This window comes from Chironomus tepperi, unplaced genomic scaffold (assembly GCF_022539635.2).
Source record: "Chironomus tepperi strain 1889 unplaced genomic scaffold, CSIRO-AGI_Ctep_v1 contig_199, whole genome shotgun sequence".
NCBI lineage: Eukaryota > Metazoa > Arthropoda > Insecta > Diptera > Chironomidae > Chironomus > Chironomus tepperi.
Window position 1 is genome coordinate 148,815 of NW_027226321.1, and position 27,669 is coordinate 176,483.

Below are 27,669 nucleotides of genomic sequence, written 5' to 3' on the forward strand. Positions count from 1 at the left end.
CACATGTCAAGGAGACACAATAATTATGCAATAATAATTTTTTCGGCAAATATGGAATTCCAATATTTCAATTACCATAATAATTAACCGTGATCAAAATGAGCACTGAATAGCCATATCTAATTAATTGTGTACACTTATATTGACATTAAGTGCACATGTTTCACTAGTGATGAGTTTTGTTAGAGTGTAATACGATTTGTGATGATTCAGAGTTGATAGTTTGTTTCCGAAAGGCATATTGCGTGACAAAACTGAAAATTACATTCCCAGGCTTGCCTGACACTGACCTTTTTCCAGATTCAGCAATATTGGACCTTATGGAGTCACACTGGCCGGGAGACACTAATTTCCAACTTTTTTACGCTTTGCGAACTTTAGAATCAAAATCTTAACAATTTTTACTAGGACAAGTAATTTAATCCCTCACTGTCTTGACTTAATTAAGGCTTTTGACTGAACAGCCCAGATTTGGTCTTCAAACATTCTTGATTCTAGCTTTGAAAGACATGTTTGACACATAATGCTGGTGAGTTTCTGGATTAGTTAAGGGTCTTAAATCTTCAATTTATGTCCTAGGAACAATCTTGGTAAGACACCAGAGCTCTCAGATGTCCTTAAGATATGTATGTTAGGGCTATTTACTGAACACAGTATTCATTCTATTGTGAGTCATACAGTTTTCAGTTAGATTAGCCGAGTAATCAAATATTCGTTCACTAGTTCCTGTACATTAGTCACTAGGATGAATATTGTGTTCAGTCACTAGCCAAAATAGTCACAGCTTAGGTCACTAAGTTCACTAAATTTCATTTATTTACTGTTGCAAAAGTCCGCTTAAAAGCTGCTGATTCATATTAAACCCAAAAAATCTGATACGACACAATAAAACACACTGAATAACATGCTGCAACAGACACATGCTCGATTTATATTTGATCATTCAAAAAGGAATAAGGAAACTTCAATAAAATGATCAGTTTTGCCAATGCGTGGTCTTACATTTTGTTTGTGGATTGGCATAAATCAGATTCAAATGAATCAGATTAAAAACTGAACAATTTAAAATAACATCTGTTCCATTTACTACGTGTTGCTGTTGGTTTTGGATATCTTTCAATCCGAATCGATTTTTTTTTTTTGGGGTCAATGTCTAGTCAGGATCAGAAAGTCACAGCTGTTTGGATGAAAATCTGACAAAATTTATCAAAGAGCTGAAGCATATGATTAAGCCATGGAACCTGATTCATTAACATATGATCATAAATTGAGGATGAATAAAGTCACAGACTATCCATAAACAGCTTAGGATGACTTAAGTGATTTTTAATTATTTTTTGTTGACTATCCAATTTTACGAGATTAATTAGTTTAAAAATTATTACAATTTCAATGCCAACCGAGGCTGCTTACCTGCCTTATAAATTAAATTTAATTAACTTCACTCTCGATTAATGTCTTAATTCATCATACAAGCTATGCCAAGATAAGAATGACAATGACGATGATGACAAGCTACGGCACAACATGACATCTGCAGCTCTTTTGTCTGCATTATTAAAAACTTTTTTATGGCACCATTGAGTGAGAAATGTAAACAATTAAAAGAGATGAAAGATGATTGCGTAATTTGAGAAAAAAAAAGCTATAAAATTCCCTTCATTTTGGACTCTCACAATAGTTGGGGACGTTTGGAAGTTAGGTGACGGTTATGGGACCCTACAATCAGTTGATTTACTGGACGGACAGATTAAGTATGATATATTCAGATGGCGCCTAAAGCTGGTTCTATGACTGACTTTCGTCTGCAAATTTCAAATATTTACTTACTTTACTAGCCGGATGGATCGATTGTGATCCATGACCTCTTTCAGATGGCGCTTCATGCTTGTTCTATCACTGACATTCGTTTACCATTTTCCAATGCCAAGTGCAATACTGTCTCTATCGACCGATTGAGGTCTTTGATCACCCACAGAGTCACGTCAGTTACTGAGTTCCGTCAGTTACTGAGTCCCGTCAGTTACTGAGTCCCGTCAGTTACTGAGTCCCGTCAGTTACTGAGTCCCGTCAGTTACTGAGTCCCGTCAGTTACTGAGTCCCGTCAGTTACTTCAGTTACTAATCCCGTCAGTTAGGAGCGTCTAGTCTGTTTGAGTGGATTCCCGTCACAGTTACGGAATCTCGTCAGTTACGGAGTCCATGACTTCAATTCATGATTCTGCTATAAATCCTTATAATAGGGGTAGAGAGGGGGCCTTGGGTCTAAAAAATGCACTTTTTATCTCTACATAACTTCAAAACGTCCCCCTACAGCTTGGCTACTCACCTCAATTTTAACTTTTTTTTTCGTTACATAGTAAGCTTCGTCTATAGGTCGAATTTATTCAACGGCAAAGAAAAAGAAAATTATGCAATCTCACACAATATGAAATAATAATAAAAATTTAATGGAATTTCCATTTTTTTCTCGCTCTTTTTCTCTTCGACTTTATGCTGTTTTTTAGAGAGCAGCATAGTGAAATATTTTATACGCTTAACCAGCTCATATGTGCTTTAATCTTCATTGTTTTTTTAGTTTCTTCAGTCTTTTTTATTAGACATTCACAAGAGCATTAAAAGAAGGTATAACAATGACTGAATGTTTAAAGATGATCATAAAACATTGGACTTGTTACCATAGATGTGAGATTTTTTTTTTTGTGAAAATTTTGTGGACCGATTGTTTATGTTAAACATGTTTGCGTAATTGTGTATCGTCTATGATGGCTTAATTTTGGTTAATATTTATGAGGATTGAAGCTTTCTTTTTGGATAATTTTGCTATTTGTTCCGATTGAGTTAGGATTAATTTAGTTGCAAATTTCAATTTTAAATGCTATGGTTAAGGGCTTAGTCAGTAGGACATCACAAGAAGTCTTGGAATATCGACTGTCTTGGTGAAAAATCGAGCAAATTGGCCTGTCTAGGAGACTTTAACCTTAATGTAGTTGAAGACGATGGATTTCCTAACTCTGCACATTACATGACCCAGGGTATGTCAATACACACCTAATTGTGTGTCGTCACGAATCACATTAAATGGTAGTTGGCTCGGATCCCACTGTAAACTGTAGATCTAAATGGTACATCAGATTTAAATTGCAGTGCCTTCAGCTCATAAAAACTGGGCCCTTCAAGCGCTATATAACATTAATTGAGTTGGAGTTGCTAGGACAGCGGAAAAGCAGCAAAATTTAATAAGACCTTCTCTATGGTTAAACCTGGATCATTAGGATCGATTGACCGACACTCTAATCTCTACATCATTGCTGTTAGCCTTAGTGCAGTATTATGTATATATGGGCGGCGTTCTGCTGTATTTCTGTGTACTAATATGTCCTGACAAATCCCCAAAATGTAACACACATAAATATCAACAATAATTATTTTTTTGTAAAAATCTGATGATCACTTTACATGCACAGCCGATCTCTTTGTGGTTGCTTTAACATTTCAAATAGTACAAATCGGTTAATCGATCCAAATCCGACAACAGGTTTACGTGACTCTGATTTTTTTGGTTATAGAGCTTTGTGATATCCGAAATTCAATTATATAGTCTGGTGATTAGCTAGATCAACTTAGAAAATCACAAAATAGTCATTGAGTGCTGCTCTTTGTATCCTCATTGGACATCTCAAGAAGCGGACAACTCAGATGATATTTTGATGATTCTTGTCATTATTTTCTCAATTTTGTCACTATTAAGCTACTTGGTACCAGAATTGGCATCTGCAGAAGGCGGCAACGTACTGAAGAGGCCATCGGTGCATGGTGAACTTATAGACGGCCAAACTTGGCTTTTTTTTGTTCCAACTCTGTCTATCACCCAAGTTGTCCACTCCCCGGCACATCCTCAACAATTCTTGAATCCGGCTATGAGATTAGACACACATCTTTATTGCTGGTTAACATCAAAAGTTAACAACCTCTTCAATGACAAATATAAAAATAAAAATTTCTAATATGTTGAATTACTATTTTCATAATGTACAAAAAGATGTACAAGAGGCTATTAAAGCAGTTGGAGTGTCTATACAAGAATGTAAAGAGAAAAATTGCAGTAAAATTTCTCCAATTTTTCATTACATTTAAATCCGCACTTTCGATTCGATCAAAGCATCTTCTTCTTATCGTCTGTACATCCATTGGAATTCCATTATTGTCATTATTCGAAAAGATGTTTTAAATTATGCTTAATGAATGAAAATATTACTTTTTTTTAATGATGAGAAGAAAAAAAATCATGCAAAATAATTCGGAAGTTGAATTTTTTATTAGCTGCGCTTCTGTTGAAGCTGAAAACAAAAAAAAAAATTGTTGAAGGAAGGAAAAATATTTTTTTGTAATAATTTGTGACTACCGGATAGTTTTTGACAAATGTTTTGTGATTTAAATTGCAAAGTTGGAAATAATAAATTTTGTGTCGGAATTGCAAGGTCAAACATTAATTAATTGAATTACAGAAGAGTTGAATTGAGGATGGTTGTTGTGGTTGACGGTGGGGAAATCTTGTTATAGAGTCAGTGATGGGCAACCTGTGTGCCGAGGCATAATAGTTTTCTGTTAAAAAAAATGGGAAATGCCAAGAACTATATGCCATGTGTGACTTTGGTCAAGGTTTACTAACAGGGTATGGCATGACAAATAAAAGGTGGTCCAATATTGTTATAGAGTCTCGATAAGCAGATTGTTTGACTGTAGACTCTCTTTGTTTTCAAGCTGAAATAGTTGAGTGTGATGAACTTTATAGGGATTATTATATAATGACTCGATTTCGACCAATTCTTTAGATTTGAACAGAATTGACGAATTCTCGAGATTGACTATATTTCGATTTCAATTCCAGCTTGAGAAGCATGACACAGAGGTCTAGGTCTCAGTCTCAATCTCGGTCCCAATCTCAATATTCGTCTCAGTCTCAATAGCAGTTCCGATCTCGGTCTTAAACTGAGCCTCAGTATCAGTCTCAGTCACAGTCTTAGTCTCAGTCTCAGTCACAGTCTCAGTCTCAGTCTTAGTCTCAGACCTCAGTCCAGATCTCGATCTAAGTCTCAGTCTCGGATCTCGGTCCCAGTCTCGAATTCGGTCTCAGTCTCGACAGTATCGATTTCAGCCAGTCTCGTTCTCGGTCTTCAGTCTCAAAATCGATCTCAGTCTTGAATCTCGGTCTCAGTTTTCATTTCTATCTCGATTCGGATTTTAGTATTCGATTGGATCTCAATCTTGATCTCTGTCTCAGTCTCGGTCTCGGTCTCAGTCTCTGATTCGATGTCGACCCTGTTCTGGTCTCAGTCTCAGTTTCTCAATCTCGGTTTTAATCTAGATCTTGGTCTTAATCTCGGTTTTAGATCCGATTTTGGTATTTGTATCAGTTCCAGTCTCGATATCAATTCCGGTCTCGATCGCAATTTCAGTCTTGGACTCGGTCTCATTCATCGCCCCGATCTACTCCTCGAAAATTCGTCTAAACAGAGATTTTGAGAAACAATAAGTGTTGTCATAATTTAAAAAATGCTCTGAATGCCTAGATTAAAGTGCATCAATCAATAACCTACAGTAACTTTAACTTATCTCAATTCTGAGTTCTCATTAACTCTGACTACATCACAACTACATCAGCAAGACCTCAAATATGCATAAAATAAATTTTGTACACATTAAAAATATTTTCCATATTAGGTATTTTAATATTCATCAACAGTTTTTCATACTGAATGGAATGAATGTCAATTCAGATTTTTTTTGTATTCACCTTCATGTTGTCCATATTTTGATTGTACATGTCCCCCATTTACTGTAGAAAAAAAAATAACTTTTTATATATATATATATATATAAATAAAGAGCAACAGACGGTCAACATCAGATTTACATCGTATAAATGACTGAGGCACGAACCGCATTTTTTTCCCATCGCACATTGTAGTTTTTTGTTCATTGTGGATTTTTTTAATTTATTTCGAATGAAAATGAGTCAGTCAAGTTCATTGTAATTGAACAAAACAGATTCAAACTGTAATGACCGTGTTGACGATGACTTTTTACTGAATGTGTATGATCTAAGTGAGAATAAAATCTGATTCTTATTATTCAATGAGACTCATTTTGGGGACATTCATGTTTTCTTTTGAATATGCCCACAAATAGTTTTTTACAATGATAAATTTGAATGGCCATTATTAAAACAAACAATGATGAATGTGAAAAATTGTGTACAAAGATGTGAGGGTTAATTGGTATGATCATAGAAAAGAATTATACACATAAGTCATGTTATTGTCATTATCCAGACAGGTTTATTGACCGCAGAATTGATGGTTCTGTTGGGAAATTAAGAATTGACTGTAGAATTTATGAATAATGTCCTCAAGCAATATTGTTGCTTTGTATTGGCTTTGTAGTCGTCAGGGTACCGCTATGTTGCTTAGTTGACAGCATCCAATGGACACATGTTGGTGCTGAATTTGACGTAATTTTACTATGACAAATAGAATTCATAAAGTTTTTTTGGGGGCAGAGATGGCAATCTGTTACAGATCGAAGGTAACAGTCTATACTTATATAGGATACAATATATGCCCATAAATAGACACGATAATTCAGACGATTTTATCCTAAAATCGGGAATTCAGTTCTGGGCTTCAACCTAAAAACTACAGCAGATGGCCATATGCTTTCTCAAATTCTGACCCGATAAATTTTCGGGATCGGAATCGGGATTGAAATTTTCGGGATATCCCGGGAAATCCCGATCCCGATCCCGATAGCAAGAAAGCATATCTGCCACAGGTCGCCATTACTGTCCAGATATCAAGAATAGCCTTTTAGAGTCGTTCTCAGTCTCTGTCCCTTACAGACAATGAGCAACTCATCTAAATGAGCGCGCTCATGAGTATACTCACTCAAAAAATCTAGTATGCTCAATTTTGCGAGCATACTGAAGCATGATCCTTGTCATCCAATGTCTCCTGCTTTGGGAAACCAGAGTTGCAAAAAACACTTGACATATGCAAAAACTGTACAATTTCTTGATAATTTGAATGGTTAGATAACCCTATTTTCTAGAAGGAAATTCTTAGAACATTTTCAGTTCTGGGCTTCAACCTAAAAAGAGTTCAAAAATCTAATTTTAAAATTCACACCGAATTCCAATTCCACATCATTCATCCACAATTCGTCACTACCTCATCAGTACAAATATTTTGCAACAAACACTCGATTCCGTAACAAGTTCCACTTAAAATTATGTCAGATTTACTTTAAATCAACACTTTACTCTTCTTATTTTAATCATCATTTCCGTGGAATAGCAAAAAATAAGCTTTAAAACTGTTTATTCTTTGAGTTAAAATGTTAAGAAAGATGAATTGTTGTGATTGAATTACTTCACACTTTATTGGTTTGCAAAAAAATAAAACTGTTGTTTTCATAATTTTGTAAATGTGGTGAAGATGATTTTTCGGTAGAGTCGATTAAAATGTGTTCATTGGATGTGGAACTTGGCAAATCTTAAACACGAAAATCATTGAAATGTATATTCAAAAGCTAGTCATAGGCCATTTCCTGATAACACGTTAATCTTGACCCTTAGAAAATTCAAATTTTTGTATAATTGCGATATTTGTAATAAAAATGATTTTAAGATTGTGATTTAACATTCCTAATCAGAATAGACAGTGCACATGATTGACCTTATGTCTAGTAATTGTTATAAAATAGTTCGAATAGCACAAATCGGTTAACTTATCCAAAATTCAGAACTAAAGTGATATATCTATAGCATGACAGCGGATTTAAATTTAATCGATCCGGAAGGCAGACTTAACAAGCCTATATGTCTTTGGAATGTTGCCAAGATACACCAAATCCAGCACCAAGTTAGAATCATACCATATTTTCAATCAATTGCTTTCTAATTTGTTGCTCACACAGCAATTATTCGGGTAAATATGCAACTAAGTAATAACTAGTCGGACAGCCGATAATATACAGCCTGTTCCAATTAGGATTGACTGTGACTTTGTCGAATGAATTACAGTTTCATGTTAAAATCTATAAGCAAAAGACCTCATTACTCATTCATGTACTAGAAAATGCTAGAAGTTGTTCTGGATTGAGATTCTTTCTTATTCAAATAGACTCTCGAGTATCACTGATCACTGTACAGTAATTAGACTTGACGGATGGTCGAATTAGTAATGGACTGGGGACGCAATTGACGTTAGTCACGGGTGCTACAAATTGGTCCTTTTCAGTGCATCAAATAGAGCAAATTTCCTTTTTTTTTAGGATTTTTCCGAAATTTTACTTCAATTTTGACTCGATAGTGAAAGATTACATCCTACATATTGCTCATAAATTGACAAATTTTTTAAAAAAGCATAAGAAGCTTCTTAATCACCAAATCACAAAATTTCTAAGAAACTACAAATCTCTTCCCAAACAATTTCCTCAATCTCAAACTCCAACCAATACCTGATTAAACAATATTTTGTCAGAAATTCGGCGCTATAAACGCCCTACCAAATATAGCCATAATAACCAAAAAAGCAAGCAGCAACACTTAAAACTTAAAGAAAATAAAAACATATTCGCCCTCGTAAAAAAAAAAAAAATCTCACCAGTCTTTCAGATCAAATTCCATTAAATGACATCACCTCGCAAGCACGAATCTACCTTTATTCAAGCTACGCACGCTCATGTCAATGTTCAATTACACCTCATGACTTAACATTGAGAGAGAATTTTCATTGCTTTGCCTTTGCGGTTGTCTTACTTCCATTCATTTCCAATTCCATCATTAAAATCTCTCAATTTTTAAGTTTAGTTGTGCTTTGCAGTTGCTCGCGTGATGATCGCTCTTTTAACGCTTCGGTGCCTGTTGAGATATTAAAGAAATTCTCAGTCTTCATACCTTTATGTTTAATTTGAGTGATGTTGCTGATTGTCAGTTTAGATATTTTGGAGCATGAATACAGTTAGAATTAACAGCATCAAAAAAAAGGAATTAAGTTCTAAGTGAATTTTAAGTGAATATTAAAAATAAAATAATTGCGTCATTACATGCTCAACTGTTGTGTACACATTGAAAGCAAAAGTTTTGTATACGTGCGACAACATCGCGAGAGACATCCAACCTGTTTTTTTTTTTTTCATTCTTATTCGTTGTCCGCCAAAATAATAAAAAAAAAGAAGTGAGCACTTAAAGAATTCTATGTGGTATGTTGTTGATTATTACACGACCACATATGTGTGTGATACATGTGTAGGTGGGTGTAGAGTGTGATCACTGAGCTTAGTGTTGACGATTTGGGATATAAACAAGAATATAAAAAAAAGTGTTGATTTTTTTGCAACTTTTGTGGATGGCTGGCATATCAATTATTAATTTGGATAAATGTGTGACTGATTGATTGAGTGACTTGATGATTGATAATTTGATTTGAGTGGATTGGCATTTATTAGGATGACTTATTTTGTGGTATGTCAATGTCTTGGGTTATGATTGTGATGATTGAATTGGTGGGAAAGTGATTGGAATTATGTAATTTCTGAGATGGCTAAAATATTGTGATTGTCTGGATGAAACTTGTCATCTTGAGCAAACTTGTACTATCCTACATACTTGACAATTCCTAATGTCAGATGCATAGGGCGCTCATGTGATCTGTTGACTACTAGAAACTCAACTTTAAAGACCTTAATTAATGGAGCTTATACAGGTCTTATAAAAATATGTATGGTCTTATAAAAGATGTAGTCCATCGAAGCGTTACCGGGCATATGTATACTAGAGAATATAGCTTTATAGCACTCAATCTATGTCTGAATCTCTAAGGCCACATTACAAAGTATTGAAAGGATGCTAAAGAGCCACATTCTTGAGCATAGATGGATAACACCTTAAAATACACCGGAGAAACTAGCCCAAGATTTAGACATATTAACATTATTGTAAGATTGACTTTAAGTTTAACAATATGTACCGAACAATTCTTTATGAGCCTATGAACCTCATTTCTTTTAGACATATGGAACCCTAATAGACAAAGAGAATGCTAACATGATACAGTAATACCACTATGCAGAGCTCGAAGTGGAACTCAGAATTTGTATGGAAAAGTTGACTCGACTCCATATAGAACTTGAATCGACTTCGAACTCTGCCAATACGGTACTTGAAAGCTTTATTTTTGTCTGATAGGAGACTGTGAGAGTTATGAAAGGTGCTACAAAGAGAGTATTGTATCGAAATTGATTACATGCCTTAATGTATAGTTAATGACGAGACATATCAATGACTTTCGACAATTTTATGGAACTTTTCAAAAAAATTCAATATTTTACCCGAATATTATAAGTCGATTAATCAAATTAAAATCTGGCACCAGGCCGGTATGACTTTGTCTTCTCTTAAATCGAATCCGGTACGAAATCATGTTGTCCACTAAAGCTAGACGCACATTTCTTTCGAATTAATATTATATCACTGATCCAGACCTTAAGTTAGTATTGGGCAAGCTTTTTTTCGTGACATACCTTGGTGATAAGTTTTAACCAAAAACGCACATTGCATACGATCCTTGACATTGCCCACCACTGCGTTAAGTCGTCAATAAACCTCACAAATCTCAACAAATGCTCTCTATCCAACAATCACCAATACTTACCACAAAAATACTTTTTCAAATCCACATTGGCGTGTTCTGTTTGGGTTTAAAGAATGTTTTTTTTTTCGTCTTCTACATCCAATGTTGTGTTTTTTGTTTTCGCTCGCCTGAGACTTGAATGGAATTTTTAATCTCTTCTTTATGTCTTCAGCACACAAGAAGTCACAATATGTGGTGCTGTTTGCCGCTTATTTAAAGATTCTTTGTTATTTCTATTTTTTTTTTCATCATTTTCTTCATTCCAATAAAAAACAGCTATGAGCAACATCGCATACAACCTTTAGTGCAATCAGCAATTAAGTAATAAACATGAGAAAAGAAGTAAAAAAAATAAGATTATGATGATGCAGCAAATGATGAACTGTAATTAGTGTATAGTGGATAAAATTGAACTTGAAGTGGAACTAAGACCAAGAAAATCTAAGAGATCAAATCAATTAATTACAATTTAAGTGCAAAAAAAAGAATTATAAATTATTATTTAAAAAAATGGATTTACCAAAAGGAGCTAAAATTACACATGCCGGACTATTGCAACACAATACGGATGGCACAACAGAATTGCAGAAAATTACACAAGCTGGATTAGTTGCACGCTCACCAGAAGGTACGGCTGCAAAAGGAATGAACATTCGTGGTAATGAGGATTTGTGGGTGGAAATACAAGCAAATACATTTAGAAATTGGGTTAATGAACATTTACGTGATGTTGGACTGCAAGTGAGTATTGAGATTTATTAAAAAATTTATTTTGAATTTTTGGATGTTATGGAAGGGTTGGGGGGTTTGGGAATGGAATATGTTGATTGTTGGGTGCTGAGTTGAGGCATGAATAGTATCTCGAGTAACACAAATGAAGAAGGCACCGCAACAAATGCATGTCTTGCAACACAATTGCAATCCGGCTTTAAAACTCGGAGCATTCAAAACTCTATTTTGGGTGAGGCTCCAGGCCTCCTTCATTGTGTCGTTTGAGCATTAATCTAGCTATTAACACTTACTTACTTACTTACTTACTGGAACCAAAATGCTAGGACTTTTCCTAGTTATTACTCAAGGCCTTCCATCTGACTTTGTTTCTGATCCACATCACAATCTGGTTATTGCCGGATGGATACTTCGTCATAAGAGCATTCAAACGTCTCTACACCGACATAGAAATTAAGAGTTCTCGAGAGCAAAGCCAAGACTATGACTAAGTATTCTCTTGCAGTCTCAGCCTCGATTCCAGTTTTAGTCTTGATCCTGGTCTCCAAAATTCATCAAAAACTGCTAAATCTTTCAAAAAACTATAAATTTACCAGCCATAACTTGATAATTTAGCCAAATTTCGACCAATCCTGCATTTGCGTCACTAAAATATTCAGACAGACAATAAAAACATCAAACCATCTACTCTGCATCTATTACAATGCATTCTTCTGTCATAGTTGACTCTGTGCTAGTGTTATTTGATGATTACCACAGACAAGTAAAGTCCATTGTTTAATTATATGCAAATATATTTATTATGACCTAATTTACACGATTTTTCTGAATGTTATAAATAAATTATTGTACCGAGTGGCACATGATTTGGAAGGGGATTTGAAGTTGTTGCAAGTGGTAAATAACAGATTTGAATTTAGGTTCTATTTTGAGATTGTAAGCAACTGACCAGATCGACACACGGTTTTATGGCAACCAGATCTGGTCAGATGGCCTGCAAGTGGCAATTTTCAAGTCGCTAGGGCGACAATACATCGTAGTGTGGACGACAAGACGTAATGGTGTCCTAAAGTCTAAGTGACGGCTAATTTCGGCCCACTTATACAGCACAAAATGAATTTCTTTGCATTGTGCTATTCAGGCTCTGTCATTTGATCCACCATAATCCTAGTGTCTAGGCAACCTGTGTGCCGCGGTACACTAATCTGTGTAAACTTTTGTAAATGTCATGAACTGTATGCCGTGTGTGCTTCTTATCGAGGCTTTTCACAAAATTGTGCAGTGAAAAATAAAGGGTTGACCATCACTGCCTCAAACCCTTCTAAAGAACCAAACTCAATGACCTTCAACCTTACTTAAACCTGCAAAGCACATTCCCAGGATCATTCTGTGCCACTCGGTCTGACTGTATTCATTATAACTTCTTCTGTATTTATAAAATCATTTTAGTGCAAAAATAATAATAATAGCTTGCACACTAATGACTTAAGCTATTTCCATGACATTCAATTCAATTGAGTCATTATTGCCGAGAACACAATAATTATTTTATAATAAATTAAATATTATTCATTGCTGATTTAATAAGATCAGAGCTGATGTGTAGACAGTTGATCATTTAGCATTACACATTAGTAATTTAAATAAAATTCTGGTAAATCATGATCTGATGGACATGAAAGCCTACATGTGATGATTTAGGAACAATATTTGGATATCTCTTGATGAAAAACATCTAATCTTACCGAAAATTAAAGACTTTTTTGAATGTTAAATGTGTAAATATTGAATAACTTAAAACCGAGCAGATTAAGGTAGAGTCAACAGATTTTGTGTACCAGCACATTAGTAAGCAGAATTTCTGAATGAGTTCTTGGAAATATTTGTGTTCTGGCGGTTTTTGAGCTATTTTTATTGTTTTTTCGTCTGAAAATCACAAATTAGTGCATGCTAAAGAATTTGACCGTAAATTGACATTAAAAAATTCTTCGAATTAAATCAACAAAAGAGACTAACCCAGCACGTTAGAGTCATCAATTAGATTGGTTCTGAGAAAATTATGGGTCAAGAATTCTGATATTATTGTGTTAAAATCAAATGTTTACAAAGATCAGTAGTTGGTAACCTTTTATCCTTTGTGGAGCATCTTGTTGTTACGTCTCGACAAAAATGCACTCACAGGCATTTCAAAAAAAAAAAAAAAAAAATTGGGGGAACTATACTGCCGTAGCAGTTTCAAAATAATAATTATTTAGATTAAACTTATCTGTTTAAGCTTTTTGAGGATCAATTCCAGTCCATAACCTTCTGGTTATTCAGATCATTGAGATCCAGAGTTGCATTAGGGCATTTTGCTGCTAATGGTGATGTTTTGCAGCACTCAATAGAGCTACAGTTTATGGTGGGATCAGAACAGCTCTTTGGATGATACTTTTACTTTTGGTCTACAAAACAATGGCTGTAATCCGCATTTCCACTACATATGATTCGAAAAACAACATAAAAAGCGACAAAAGTAGAATTCTCCCGATGAGTTGCAAACCATGAACACAAGATGTTGTTGCAATAATTAGATACCAAAATGCTAAATCATTCTTACCGAATCACTTCAGCAGTCCAATAGCTTCTGCACACGCATAAGATTATTTGATTAATCAAAAGATAAAAGTCAATTAAATTTTTATGCTAACTAAGTTGAAGAATGCATAGATTAGATATAAAAATTGATGACAAAAAACTAAGAATCCGCATCAAAATAATAAGCATGTGATAATAACTTGTATGATAATTTACGAACTTTAGCCAGAAAACTTGTTCATTACAATAGATAACAATCAAGAATGGTTCCAGCGATGCGATGTATATATGATGCAAATTCTTTTACTTACTTTACATAGTATAGTTCTTTAGCTGAAGCGCATAAACTTGTTGTCGCAAGTATATACAGTACAAATCGGTTAATCGATTAAAAATTCGCTGACTTGACTCTGACTTAATACAAGATTCAGTTTAAATGCAGGACCAGAGCAACGCCTGCATAGGGGTGATTTGGCTGATTTGTGAAATAACTCCTTGTGATATACGATCAGGTTGGAAATTGGGAATTAAGCCATATAAAGGCGAATCTGCCAGTGTAAGAGTAAGGCCACTGTGGTTGACTTGTTGGTCAACAGACCAAATATAGATTTGTGAGTACACGAGGTCGTGTCCCATCAGACACCAGATCTCCCAATCGATCATATCGAGTACTGTCAATATGACAATGAATCCACATATACTCCACGACATTACACACTCCACTCCTGAATAATAATTACAATTTTTTTAAAAGAATTTACAGTATTTATTAGCAATAATTATCAAACATTCAATCATGCAAAAAACGCAAAATGACATAATTTTTGTGTTAGATACTAAAAATAACTGGAAATGTCGTGAGAAATAAAAATCATGTGGCATACTCGATTTGCTAGATTTTGTTTATCTTGTGGGTTGAAAAATATTTTGCAAATGGGTTTGAGCAACTATTGGCAGCTGATCTAATTCAGCATTGAATCTAGAATTTTTAAAACATATTTCGTTTTATTGGATCAGGTTTGGTGCCATATGACTGTGTATCTTGAATGTTTTGTAGTCAAAATTGATAAAATATTGTATAAAGTCAGACAAATATTAAAATAGGATGCAGTCATTAAAAAGCTCAGCATATGTCCATCCAAAGTCAAATTACGAAAATAGCTGTCAACCTTTCTGTCTTAATCTCGCGATTTTCATGTCTTAAAAACCCAAAAATCTTCCAAATTAAGCCTAAAACTATCAAACTCTTAATTAAAAACCCCAAAAAAATTAAATTAATAATCTGCAAAAAAACATCAGCACGACCACAGCAGCTGAGCAGCAAAAAAATCGCCAAATAACAAACACAGAGTGAGTCAAGGTTAATGGCAATTGGAAGTGAGTGAGAAAAATAAGAAAACCTACACAAATGAAAATAAAATTCATTCCACCTTTAAAAATTGTATCGAGAGCTGCGATACTAAAAATACAGATTCTAATGCAATGGTGATTGAATTGATTGAGATTGACTTTATTTTCTCTGGAAATTAATTTTATTGGAAGTGAATTCCTTGTGGGGAATTTTGTCAGATTTGGCGTCAATTTTTGTGATTTTTTAGGATCAAAATTTCAATTTTTTCGAGTAATTGTCCTCAATTTCAAGGATTTACGATGTCGAGACCAAAATTGAGACTTCTCGAGTCTAGTCTAGAGTATCGAGATCGGAATTCGTCGACCTTTTTGTATTCGTTCGTCACCATTTCTAAAGGTGGTGAACGCACAACATATTAGCCACACCTAGCTTAACTCCACCACGCCGCCAACCTCACTCTCTCGTGCTGAAGAGTGTCAATTCAAGGCATATGGTGAAGTGGAGTCGAATGAGGCTCTGATTAAGATAGAGTGCGTTGACCTAGCAAGTCGTGTTCCTTAATTACAAGCTGAGAAACTAATTGGAAGGACCGGAAACCTTAGTTCAGACAATATGTATCTGGAGTACAAGCTAGTCCAAGGGCGATTTTTCGGTTGGTTATATGGTACGGTACGGTTTAAGCACATCACTGATATTGTACAATGGTACATCTGGTATGCAAAGTGGTATTCCTGTCCAATACCAATGGATACACCCACATCGTACTACTATTCCATAAGACCAGTGTACCGTTGGTCCGGGACAGGACTACCACATTGAGAGAAATAGTTACCTGACGCGTATTCAGGAGGAGGTTTCAGAATGAGACACCTCTTTTTAAGAAATTCTCTAATTTGCTAGGGATTTTCGTGAAAAAATCCCAAAACCTCCCTCCGACACAACCTGACAAAATATATCTGGCTATGCCTCGGAATCAGCCTAAACGTCAACTTGTCTACAACAATTTTCCAACCAAAAACATCCAACCCTCCAAAAATTCCCACAAAATCATCCTAACATTCTAATTATCTCAATTCTACCTCTTTATTCATTAGGTAACCGATCTATCTGTCGATTTTTGCGATGGAACATCTCTATGTGCCTTAGTCGAACATTTACAGAAACGCAAATTAAAGCCATCATGGAATAAAAGACCACAAAATCAACATCATTACTTAGAAAATGCCACAACAGCATTAAATGCAATTGAAGCTGATCACGTAAAATTGGTCAATATTGGTAATGTTGATATCATAAATGGCAATCTTAAGCTGATTCTTGGCCTCATATGGTCATTAATTGTACGATATCAAATTGGACGTAGTAAATTCCCGCCAAGAAAATTAATGTTGGCATGGCTGCAAGCGGCTTTACCAGAATGTCGTGTTACGAATCTTACAACAGATTGGAATAGTGGAGTTTTACTGTCAGCATTATTGGATTATTGTGAGCCTGGTATGTATCACATGATATTGCAATAACTGTCCATGTCATACTTAATGTCAATTTTAATTTTTTTAGGTCTATTTCCACACTGGCGTTCACTTGATCCAAATCAAGCTGTCAGAAATTGTGAAAATGCCATGAATATTGCTCATCGTGAATTTGGTGTACCAAAGGTCTTAGAACCTGAATATTTAGCATCACCATGGCTTGATGAGCTTTCAGGAATGACTTATTTATCATATTTCATGAAGCCTGATGGACCTGGATATAATGCAACGAAACGTTGGGTTAATAGTCAAATTAAAGTGCCAGTTCACAATTTTACGGTAAGTTCCAGTACTTAATCCCTTAAAATACCCAATTTCAACCCCATTTCTTCTCTAAATTGTAGACTGACTGGAATGACGGTCGCGTATTTTGTGAAATCATCAAAGGTCTCGGCGGTAATGCACCGGCACCCGAAAAAATGAGCAGTGATCCAGCAATGTGGGAGAGTAACATGAAAAAGGCAGTCGATGCTGGCAATAGATTTGGCATCAAGCCTGTAATGTCACCAAAAGAGATGACAAGTCCTGAAGTTGAGCATCTTGTCATCATGGCTTATGCCACACACTTACAATGGGTCACACCAAGACCGCCATTAGCTGACATGGTTGCTGTACATCTACAAAGTACTAGTGGACGTGTAGCGGAACCAACTTACTTCCGTATTGAGGTTTTATCAAAGGATGTTGATCCATCAAAAATGAAAGTTTATGTTGTAGCTCCACATGACAAAGGTGTAGCTACGTTAATAAAATTGAATCAGCATGGCGAAGGTACATTCATACCTGATATTTATGGTATGCATGAGATTCTAATTGAAATTGGTGATGATCGACTTGGTGGACATTTCTTCCGAGTTATGCCACGATTAATTCAAGTCAAGCCACCAGGAATGGCACCATGTGCATTAGGTAGTTTAGTGGAAGTTCTTGTAAATGCAACTGGTGCACCACGATCAGAAGATATTCTTGTTACTGCATATTCTCCATCCGGTCGTCCTCTTAAATGTCCATTAAAGAAGGTTGATGAAGGACATAGTGCCATATTTAAACCAGACGAAGCTGGAATTTGGGAAATTGCAATAACATATCAAGGAAATCACATTCAAGGTAGTCCATATACATGCTCAGTATTTGATCCAAGTGGTGTCTCTGTACATGGATTGGACGGTGCCATGCCATTCAAAGCACATGCATTTGAGATTGATGCACGCGGTGTCGGTGTCAGTGGTGAACTTCATGTCGATATTGTTTGTGAAAAGCGATCCGTTGTCTGTGCTGTTGAGAAGCTGCTTGAAAATAAGTTCCGTGTCACTTTCATGCCAAGACAGAATGGTAAGCATCGTGTCTATGTCTATTTTAACGGCTATGATGTAAGAGGATCACCATTCATCATGCGAGTCGGTACAAAGGGACGTTCTGGAAAGACCAGAAGCAGTCCAAGTCATGAAAGTTCAAGACTTCGATCCGAAAGTCCATCAATGCATTTTAATACATCCATGCTGAAGAATGAACATGTCCGACGTGAACTTTACTCTCCACAAAATGCCCGAAAATCGTATTCACCGCAATTATCGCCAACATACAATGAGGACCGGTATGAAGTCAAGTCAAAGCCACAATTGTCACCAACATACGGTGAAGATCGCTACGAAATAAAAACAAGCAAAGAAATTTATTCATCGCCAAGGTTAACGTCACCCACGCGTCTTGGATCACCTGGACGTGATTTATATAGTCCGAAATTAGTTGATGATCAGCAACACGGATATTCGACAGTATTCAAAAGTGAATTTCGTAAAGAAATCAGAAAGAGTCAAAGTCCATCATTGGACTATGGTAGTCGAGATATAACTGATACTTATTCAAGGAAAAATGTATCAAAGACAAATTTGACGAAAGATGAAGGATTATACAGCACATCGTTTTATTCTAAATTGAAGAACGATAGCACTTATGGACGAAAAAGTGACTCGCCTACGCTCATGTCAAGTCCCATAAATGTAAGTTGCTTCTTTGAGGTGTTTTGGTTCTTTATTAATTAGCGTGTAGAATTGACTTATTAAGTATCAAGTCAAGATACTGCAAGACTGTTGTCCAAGCTTATTAGTGCTATGGCACATCTTGATGGTTAGCCTCGACCGAAACCGAACACGACATGCGATTCATGGCATTTCCAACATATTTAAATATCACATTAGTGTGCCGTGGCTTACTGTTTGGACAGCTCTGCTCTACACCAGTGCTGTCCAAGCTTATTGGTGCTACGGCACACTTGGATGGTAAGCCTCGATGGAAACTGTACACGGTGCAGTGCATGGTATTTCTAACACTAGTGTGCAGCGGCATTCAGTTTGAACAGAACTGCACTACACCTGTGTTGCCCAAACTTATTTATGTCATAGCATACCTAGATTGTAAGATCGAATGGTTACCAATCACTTGATGGCACAAAGACTGGTGTCTCGCAGCCAATAGTTTGAACAGCACTGCCTTATACACACCAATATTAACAATCCCTTCTATCAATTTTAGATGCGAGCAAGTCCAGTAGTCCGAAGTCCCCTAACAGTCAACACAACATACGATAGACGAGCAACTAGTCCGAGAAATTTTACATCATCGCCATCACCACGTCTGACAAGTGAATCACCAGTTCGCACTCTATTGAACACGTCAACATCGACTTTATCAAATTCTGCATCCAAACTTAATACTGAGACATATCGTGTTACACAACATTCATATCGATCAACGATCAATCAAAATGCTAGTCCAATTCCGCCTATTAAAATGACAACAACGGAAGGAATTGATTATTCATCAAATATATCGCCGATTAAAGTTGGAGCAGGACGTCGTGATAGTTGGGATGTGTTGAATAAGACCAAGCATATGTTTTCAAATAATTCACTTGAATCGTTGGCAAAATTAACGGAAGAACAACTGGACACAAATTTGTCATATGACAGATCAGCTGTTGACACTGAGACGCATACAAATACACAGTTTAATAAGTTTTCATTATCAGACTCGTCATATAAAGAACGTAATGAGAAGTATGTAACGAAAACCAGTTCAAATGATTATGGATATTCATCATCGGCTACCAAATTCATGCCAATTGATGAGGATGTTGAGGGTGCTAAGTCGATTCGTGTGAGTAACAAGCCTGACGGATATTTGGGGCAGCCATTTGAGTTTGAAAGTAAGGATGATTAGCAAAATGTGAACTGGAAGTGCAGTTACTAATTACTTGTATGTTTTACAGTCGATGGATCGCGTGCAGGCTCTGGAAATCTCGAAATTCTCGTTAATGGCGGTCGTGTGACTTCAAGTGTACGAGCACTTGGCGGACAACGATTTGTAGCTAGCTTTACGCCTCATGAAACCGGCATTCATACTGTTCAAATTACATTCAACGGCGAAACCGTACCCGGTAAGTTTTTTTTCTACCTGTAATTTAATGATCACTGACTGTATGTTCTCACATACACCTGTAGATATTTACTCATGTGTGAGAGAATTCAACTAGTTTTATTTCAATTGTTATTCTCTCTTTTTGCTCATATTTTTTGTTTACTCTGTTATTTTGAGCATTTTTTTTTGTCAATGATGTAGAGTGAACTTGTGTGCAGATTGTCTGGCTAGGAGATTTTTTGGAGTTGCTTAATATAATTACTGACTGTATAGACCAGTGGTGTACAAACTGTGTGTCGCTTAATTTTTAAAACTGTTATGAACCATATGCCATGTGGGGTAGTCACACACTGGTCTAGATTATAAATTGGATGTGATCTGTAGTTGGTTTTTAAATCCCACTATTTAAATGAGTTGAATCATGGGATTGATTTTAGAATTTTATTTAATTCAATCCTGTGATGGAAATTATCCTTACTAAAATGGCGCCTGAATTAGGCTCTATTGCTGGCCACTTCCGGTCAATTATTAATTGTTTTCCTTAACAACAGTGGTCAACCTGTGCGAGGCGTCACACTAGAAGCTGTCAAAATTTTTTGGAAATAACAAGAAGCAAGTGTCGTGTGGGATTTGAGTCGAAGCTTATCTCTATGCCCATCACTGTTTTGCAATTTGACTGTACATACATTTAAACGTAAACATAGAATTACTTGAACAACATGTTTTAGACACTAGAATACCGCTATGTCACTGTGTTGAAGAAAATATATTAAAATGTCCTAATGACACCATGATGGCTGTTTATGGTCAATTTTTAAAGCGAGGAATAGAATTTTTCTCATCTTACTGTCCAAGAGTAATTGTTTAACTATCTCAAATTTTACAAATCGGTCAATCGATCAAACATCCGCCACCAGGCTGTGTAGCGACCGGGAATAGTTGGAATATCTACGACAAACAGACGCTACACCAGAGTGTATCTAAAATAATTCCAGATTTGAACAGAATCCGGATTTTAGATGGATTAACCGACCTGTATTATTCGAGGAAATTAATAAATTGTGCAACATTTTACAGAGAGGGTTATCAACTCATTAGCGGCACAGATAAGTGACATTTTGATCAAATTTGATCATTTTTGATTTTGATCATTGGTTAATTTCTGATGCATTTTGTAGCTTATTCTCTCAAATTATTTGAATTAAATCCAATCTACTAAATTAATACTGTAATTTAGAACACTACATGGGTAAACACATACTATACCAAAATATGCGCTCTACCCACTACCAACTACCACAACCATCAATTCCATACTCTTTACCTTTTGGTATTTCCTTTCATTTCTTCTTTCGTACGATCGCTCACAACAACAACAACAAAAATTTCTCATTTTTTCTCGTTTTTTTTGTGCTGTTTGTTACTTCTTGCAAGAAGAAATTTTATTTCCATTTTTGAGTTGAGTTTACTTTTAGATTTCGTCGCGATCGGTTGAATTTTTTTTTAGTTGTTTATCGTTTAGTGTTTTAAAAAAAAATTAATAATTTTTTATAAAAAAAAAAGAAAAGAAAAAGTTTCTTGTGTGTGCACCGCGGAATTCATCCAGAAAAAATAAAAAATATAAAAAAATCTACAGCAGAGATTGTTGTGTAGGCAATAAAAAATATATTCAGAATAAAGAAGGTGTGTAGCCATCTTTAAAAGCGATGACGTGACAATTTCTGTGCAGATTTAAGGGCTGATAAAGAATTGAAAATTGTGAAATTTTTGTGTAACAAAAAATTATTTTTTAAGGAGAATAAAAAATAAAATTTTTTGAAAGCAAAGCTGTAGTGAACTTCTCATAAGTGTGTGAAAATTGTATTAACAAGCAACATCAAATAAGCAATTAACCTTGCCTGGAAAAATAATAAACTTTTTTTCATATAAAAAGGTAAAAAAAAAAGTTTAAAAAACAATGCAATATTTTTGTATATTTTCTCTCGATAAATGTTCACACAATTTGATCTGCTATATCCAGTGGTGTGCAACCTTTTGTGTTTTGTGGCACAGCTTGATGGTGGCTTGAATATAAACCGTATTTACTTGCTTGTAGAGCTAGAAGTTGACTCGGATTTTGTTTACTCATGACGACTCGACTTCATATGAATTACGAGCCGACTATGACTTCTCCTTACTTTTTTCTAACCATTCAAAGATCAATTATGATCCATGGCATCCTTCAGGTGTTGCCTGAAAACTGGTCCTATCGCTGGCTTTAGCTTGCCAAATGTCCAATAGCTCCAAAATGCAATACTGTCTCTCGACTCGATATCCTCCTTACAAGAGCTCTTTGAACGTTCATGTGATCTTTCACCAATTTCTAACACAAGTTACTAGAATTGGGAATTGCCAATTTGAAGCCCGAGCGATAGAGACAGCTCCAGGCGACTCCTTTTGGAGGTCATGGATCACAATTGATCTGTAAGACCAGCGTTGTAAATAAATAATAACAAACACGACATACAGCTCATGACATTCTCAAAACACAACTATACCGCATCACACAGGTTGCCCACCACTATTCTATACTGTATGCTGCTTTTTGGTACATTCACATTTGACACAAATTCCTTTCATTGAGAAAAAAAAGGCCCCAAATGAAACGAAATACACAACATAAAAAAAAATACAAAAAATTGAGAGAAAACAACTCAAAAAATTCATTGAAGAAAGTGAGCGCATTGTTGCTGCCTATATTTTTATTATTAATTTACATATGGACGGAATTTATTTTTGTTAAGCAGTCAATTATGTTAAAAAAATATGAAAGACGTCAAACGAGTTTAGTTCGATAAAAATTCGATGGAATTTTTTGCAAAAGAAAGAGAAAAGTGACAAAAGAGTTGGAATGAAAAAATATTTTGACAGTAAAGAATAAACATGACAAGTGCAGGAACTTTGGCGCCAATTCTTGATTCTATTGAGAATTATTTCTGGTTTGGTTTGGTTGATGAATTTGTTATTGTGGTGAGATAATGGACAGATGTGGGATGATTGGTTTAGAATGTTTTTGTGTATAGACATGAATGTGGTTAGGAATGTTGTGGATGAGGAAGTGAGTAGGGGGCTCAATATACAAGTTCTAGCGTCTAAAAATTAATAGTTGAATGGATTGCATTTTTATAACGAACCTTCAAGTGTCTTTTATAATAATTTTGAAAGTTTGCACCATTTTTTAGTGCGTTTTTGTCACTTATTCTACAATTTTCTGGCTACTCACCTATTCAGGAAGACATCTATCACTTGTGATCAGCCTATGTGCTGTGAGAAATCAATGTTGAAAGCAAGCTCGAAGTCGACACACTTGAAGTCGACTCAGCTCGTCTTTGAGCTCTGGAATAATAAGAAACTGAAGCTTAGTTGACAGCAAAAGCACTATTTGACTAGCTGAAAAAACTTGGGTTGGTTTTGTCTTTGTTATTTGGATGGATCCAAAAAAATCGGCTGGTTCCCCCCAAACACAATTTTGTATATGTTCATGTGCCTGTATTAACACTTCTAAATTGATAAAATAACGTATTTATCTGCTTAATTGATGCCATTGATTCCACGAGTTAATCCATAATTTCAATGGGTTCATTGATTCTGCCAAAGAATCCATAAATTCCATGATTTCCACAAATTCCAAGGATTTAATGGAATACATAGTTTCTGCCAGATGATCCGGACTCGCATTTTCATGACTTTTAGTGGGTGTGCTTCAGTTGATGAAGGTTGTCTACTGCTTGTCTATTTATATAAAATCACGAATTTATGAGTCAATAAGCCAGAATCAGGTATTTTGCATTACATGTCTCTTAAATCAGTAAATAATGTTATCCCCGGTAATTAGAACCGTTAAAACTTAGATGAAGAACCAGTTAAAAGCTAGACATAAAGTAATCCTTGCTATTAACTTACTTTAAACTAGATTTTGAATTATCTGGTTACTGGAATTCGAACATTAATATTGTTAAGTGGTCTAACTGTGCTTTTATAGGACCGGTAATGACTCAATCTGATTGATATTATTACATCTCAAAATTCAAAAGATTCTGAATTATTTTCTAAACTTACAGTATTTTCGCTAAGGCATAATTACGTTGCCGTATTAATACTAATACGCGAAGTTGACTTAATGGCATAAGTCATTTCGACCCATTTCCTTGCAGTTCCTCGCATTCTGTCGATCGGTATTTTCATCACATTTTCAAAATTCAAGTACAACAGACAATTCCTCAATACCAAAGGCCTATAATCAACCAGAGAATCTCCCATTTCCTCCCATAACTCAATCATCACATTAGAAATCTCAACTCAAAAAAATAGAGTTTCACACAAAAAATAGTTTTTAACATGATTATTTCCACTTATCATTCACCTCACATTTCTAATCGTGTTCTGTTAAATCCCCACGAAAAGGCACCATAACCAACAATTTCCCGTATTAATTTTTATATAAAACGCATGCATTCGGTCAAAGACTTGCAAAAAAAATTGTATTTTGCCAGTTCTCTCTCAATCTTCTTCTTCATCATGTCTGCAATTGCTGGTGAAAGTGTAAAAAAATTTCATTTTCATTATTCCACAATCGATGAGCTTTTTTATTCAACGCACAATGAGTAACATACTCACATTTATTACACGTTATGAGGTACAATGAGTATCAATGATATGTAATTTGATAGTAATGCATAAGAATATGAGTCTTTTCTCATCACTTGACGTTCGAGATGCATGTAATTATTTTCAGTACGACATGATAGCTATCGTGATTTTACTTACATGTTTTAATGACTAATTTGAGAGTTTGCGGTGGATATGTAAAGTGTTAGAAAACAGTTTTGGAATGTAAATGTGCATCAATTATTGATTACGATGCGGTTTTTGAGATTTAGTAATAGTAAATTATGTTGCATGATAGTTGGTGATTATTTGCTGATGTATGAAAGGTGGCTGGAGATTGGAATGAGAATTTATGGGATTTAGTAATGCGAAATGTTATCAGGGACTTGATTTTTAGGTTGGCATAGTCTAGACATTGAGGAGGTCTTTAGGCACTCTAGTGTCTTTTAGGCACTTTTAGTGTCTTTAGGCACTTTTAGTGTCTTTAGGCACTTTTAGTGTCTTTAGGCACTTTTAGTGTCTTTAGGCACTTTTAGTGTCTTTAGGCACTTTTAGTGTCTTTAGGCACTTTTAGTGTCTTTAGGCACTTTTAGTGTCTTTAGGCACTTTTAGTGTCTTTAGGCACTTTTAGTGTCTTTAGGCACTTTTAGTGTCTTTAGGCACTTTTAGTGTCTTTAGGCACTTTAAAAACATTTTTTGGAAATGCTAACAACCCCATGACGTGATCTGGGTCGTTACGTACTTCTAAGGCGTACCCTGGTATAAAGAAATTTGGACTACACTGTTATAAATGGTTGATATTCACATTAACTAGGATATACTCCCAAAATCCTAATTTCTTTCATTAAAAATTCTTCATATAACCCAAACACCCACTAGACCCTCATAACTACCATAACCCCTCCAAACCCTCACATTCACAATTCAAAAATTCCCCAACTTTCTCAATTTATTTAAATTAAATTTTCACTCATGTCAGTCATGTCCTCTTCTCAATCTCAACAGCACATCTGCATTCATCTTTATAAAATGCATAAATACCTCCACGTTGACGTTCAGATGAGAAGAGAAACAATTTAAAGAATGACAATAAATGCATGATAAGCTATGGTTCGCTCATACTTAATGAGCTTTTACCTCCGCCACACATGACTTGAAAAACAGGTTTTTTAATACAGTAAGAATTTGATAAATTTATTTGCTTTTTTTACTGTTTGAATTGTGGATTAGGATGGATGGTAGAATTAGTTGGGTAATGATAAGATGGAAATGGAATGTGAATGGTGGGGAAGATTGGAGTGGATAATTGCTGTTGAGAGTTTAGAGAACCTGAATAGCACAAGTTTGTTAATGGATTCAAAATTTAGCATTTAGGCTGACTTGATTCTGATTTGGTTTTGGATTCAAACCGAAACTGGCATAAATTCTGAGCGACGCATGCCTGGGATTGGAATTTTGAGACCCCGGATGACACGACATAGAAAAGACTGGAAATCTGGCTCCAGAACTGCGTGACTTTGATTCTTAGCTAGATTTCATGATATCCGGCTTCATATTAGACCCATGTCAGCCTGGGACTGAATTTTAAGCCATTTCTACACTGTCTGATTTTCAAGCTATTCAGAGAAGCTTCAAAATTCATTCATTTTACTTATATTTTCAATAACAATCCCCAGATACAAATTCACTGATATTTAATCACTCAAAATTGAACAAAATTGAAGGCTTGTTAGTTCACATGTACACACCTCTGAACTTAACCTTAGTGTACTTATCGTTAATGGCTTTTTAAACTATTTCAAAGCAAATAAAAACAAAACAATTATTGAACAATTCTCTCGTGTTTTGTAGCATATTTTATGGCAAATAGTAGTTAAGCTTTCATTTTGATGTACTTTTCTTTATTTGAAATGACTGTTGATTAGTATGGAGAATTGAAATTTAGATGATGTGATGAGATAATGACTTATTTGTTCTAAATTGAAGTCTTGAAGATAAAGTCATCCCAAATGTCGGTTATCCCTAACTAACAAAGAGCATCCTTTCATGGTACATAAATATCACTTCGGTACCCAAAAGCGGTCACTTTGTCTGTTCACAGCAGAGGTCGAAGACAATTATAATTTTTTATTGAGTCAATATGACTTGATCTGACTTTTTCATATAAAATCTGAGACAACTTTGAGCTCTGGGCTAGAGTGACACTAATTTAGAATAGCATTTGATTTGAATCCGACTTATGCTTTCTCGCTTATCATGGTCTAGATTGGAATTATCCGGGAAATCTGCGGTGACTCTGGGAGGGGCCAGTGTCAAGCTGGCTTGGTCCTTCTTGTGCTGATTGGGCAATTATATACTAATCTACTGCATTAAGATAATTTAGCATGAATTATGATTGTGTGATGTTTTGAGCTTTAATTTAATCGCGAGGTTTTTTTATTATTTTTTATTATTTTATTATTTTATTATTATTATATTTCTTTTCAAACAAAGGAAAAGCCGATTTAAGTGTCTAAGTTACACTTAAAAAGGCATAAAAACCTTTGATCAACGTTATAAATTACAGAAGTTTATATTACTTAAGTTTCAATGCCGTTGAAGAAACTTCAAAGTTCTTGGAAATTATTGGCTAATTAGTTTTTGGATTAGAATTTAGAAGTCATGAATTTAGAATTTAAAAATGCAGAACTAATAAATTTAGGGTTTGCCGAAAAACTGCATGA

The 27,669-nt window shown here is 35.2% G+C and overlaps 1 protein-coding gene across 1 annotated transcript in view; it reads left to right on the forward strand.

The window, feature by feature from the left end:
- The first annotated feature begins 9,128 nt into the window (after positions 1-9,128).
- The window catches only part of jbug (filamin-type immunoglobulin domains fbug), a 41,375-nt gene continuing 22,834 nt past the window's right edge, over positions 9,129-27,669 (forward strand). The window contains exons 1-7 of the mRNA XM_070639744.1: positions 9,129-9,263; positions 10,970-11,434; positions 16,445-16,844; positions 16,911-17,161; positions 17,227-18,882; positions 19,415-20,087; positions 20,151-20,318. Coding sequence (XP_070495845.1) covers positions 11,204-11,434; positions 16,445-16,844; positions 16,911-17,161; positions 17,227-18,882; positions 19,415-20,087; positions 20,151-20,318 — 3,379 coding nt within the window. The 5' untranslated portion in view covers positions 9,129-9,263; positions 10,970-11,203. The remainder of the gene's footprint in view (positions 9,264-10,969; positions 11,435-16,444; positions 16,845-16,910; positions 17,162-17,226; positions 18,883-19,414; positions 20,088-20,150; positions 20,319-27,669) is intronic.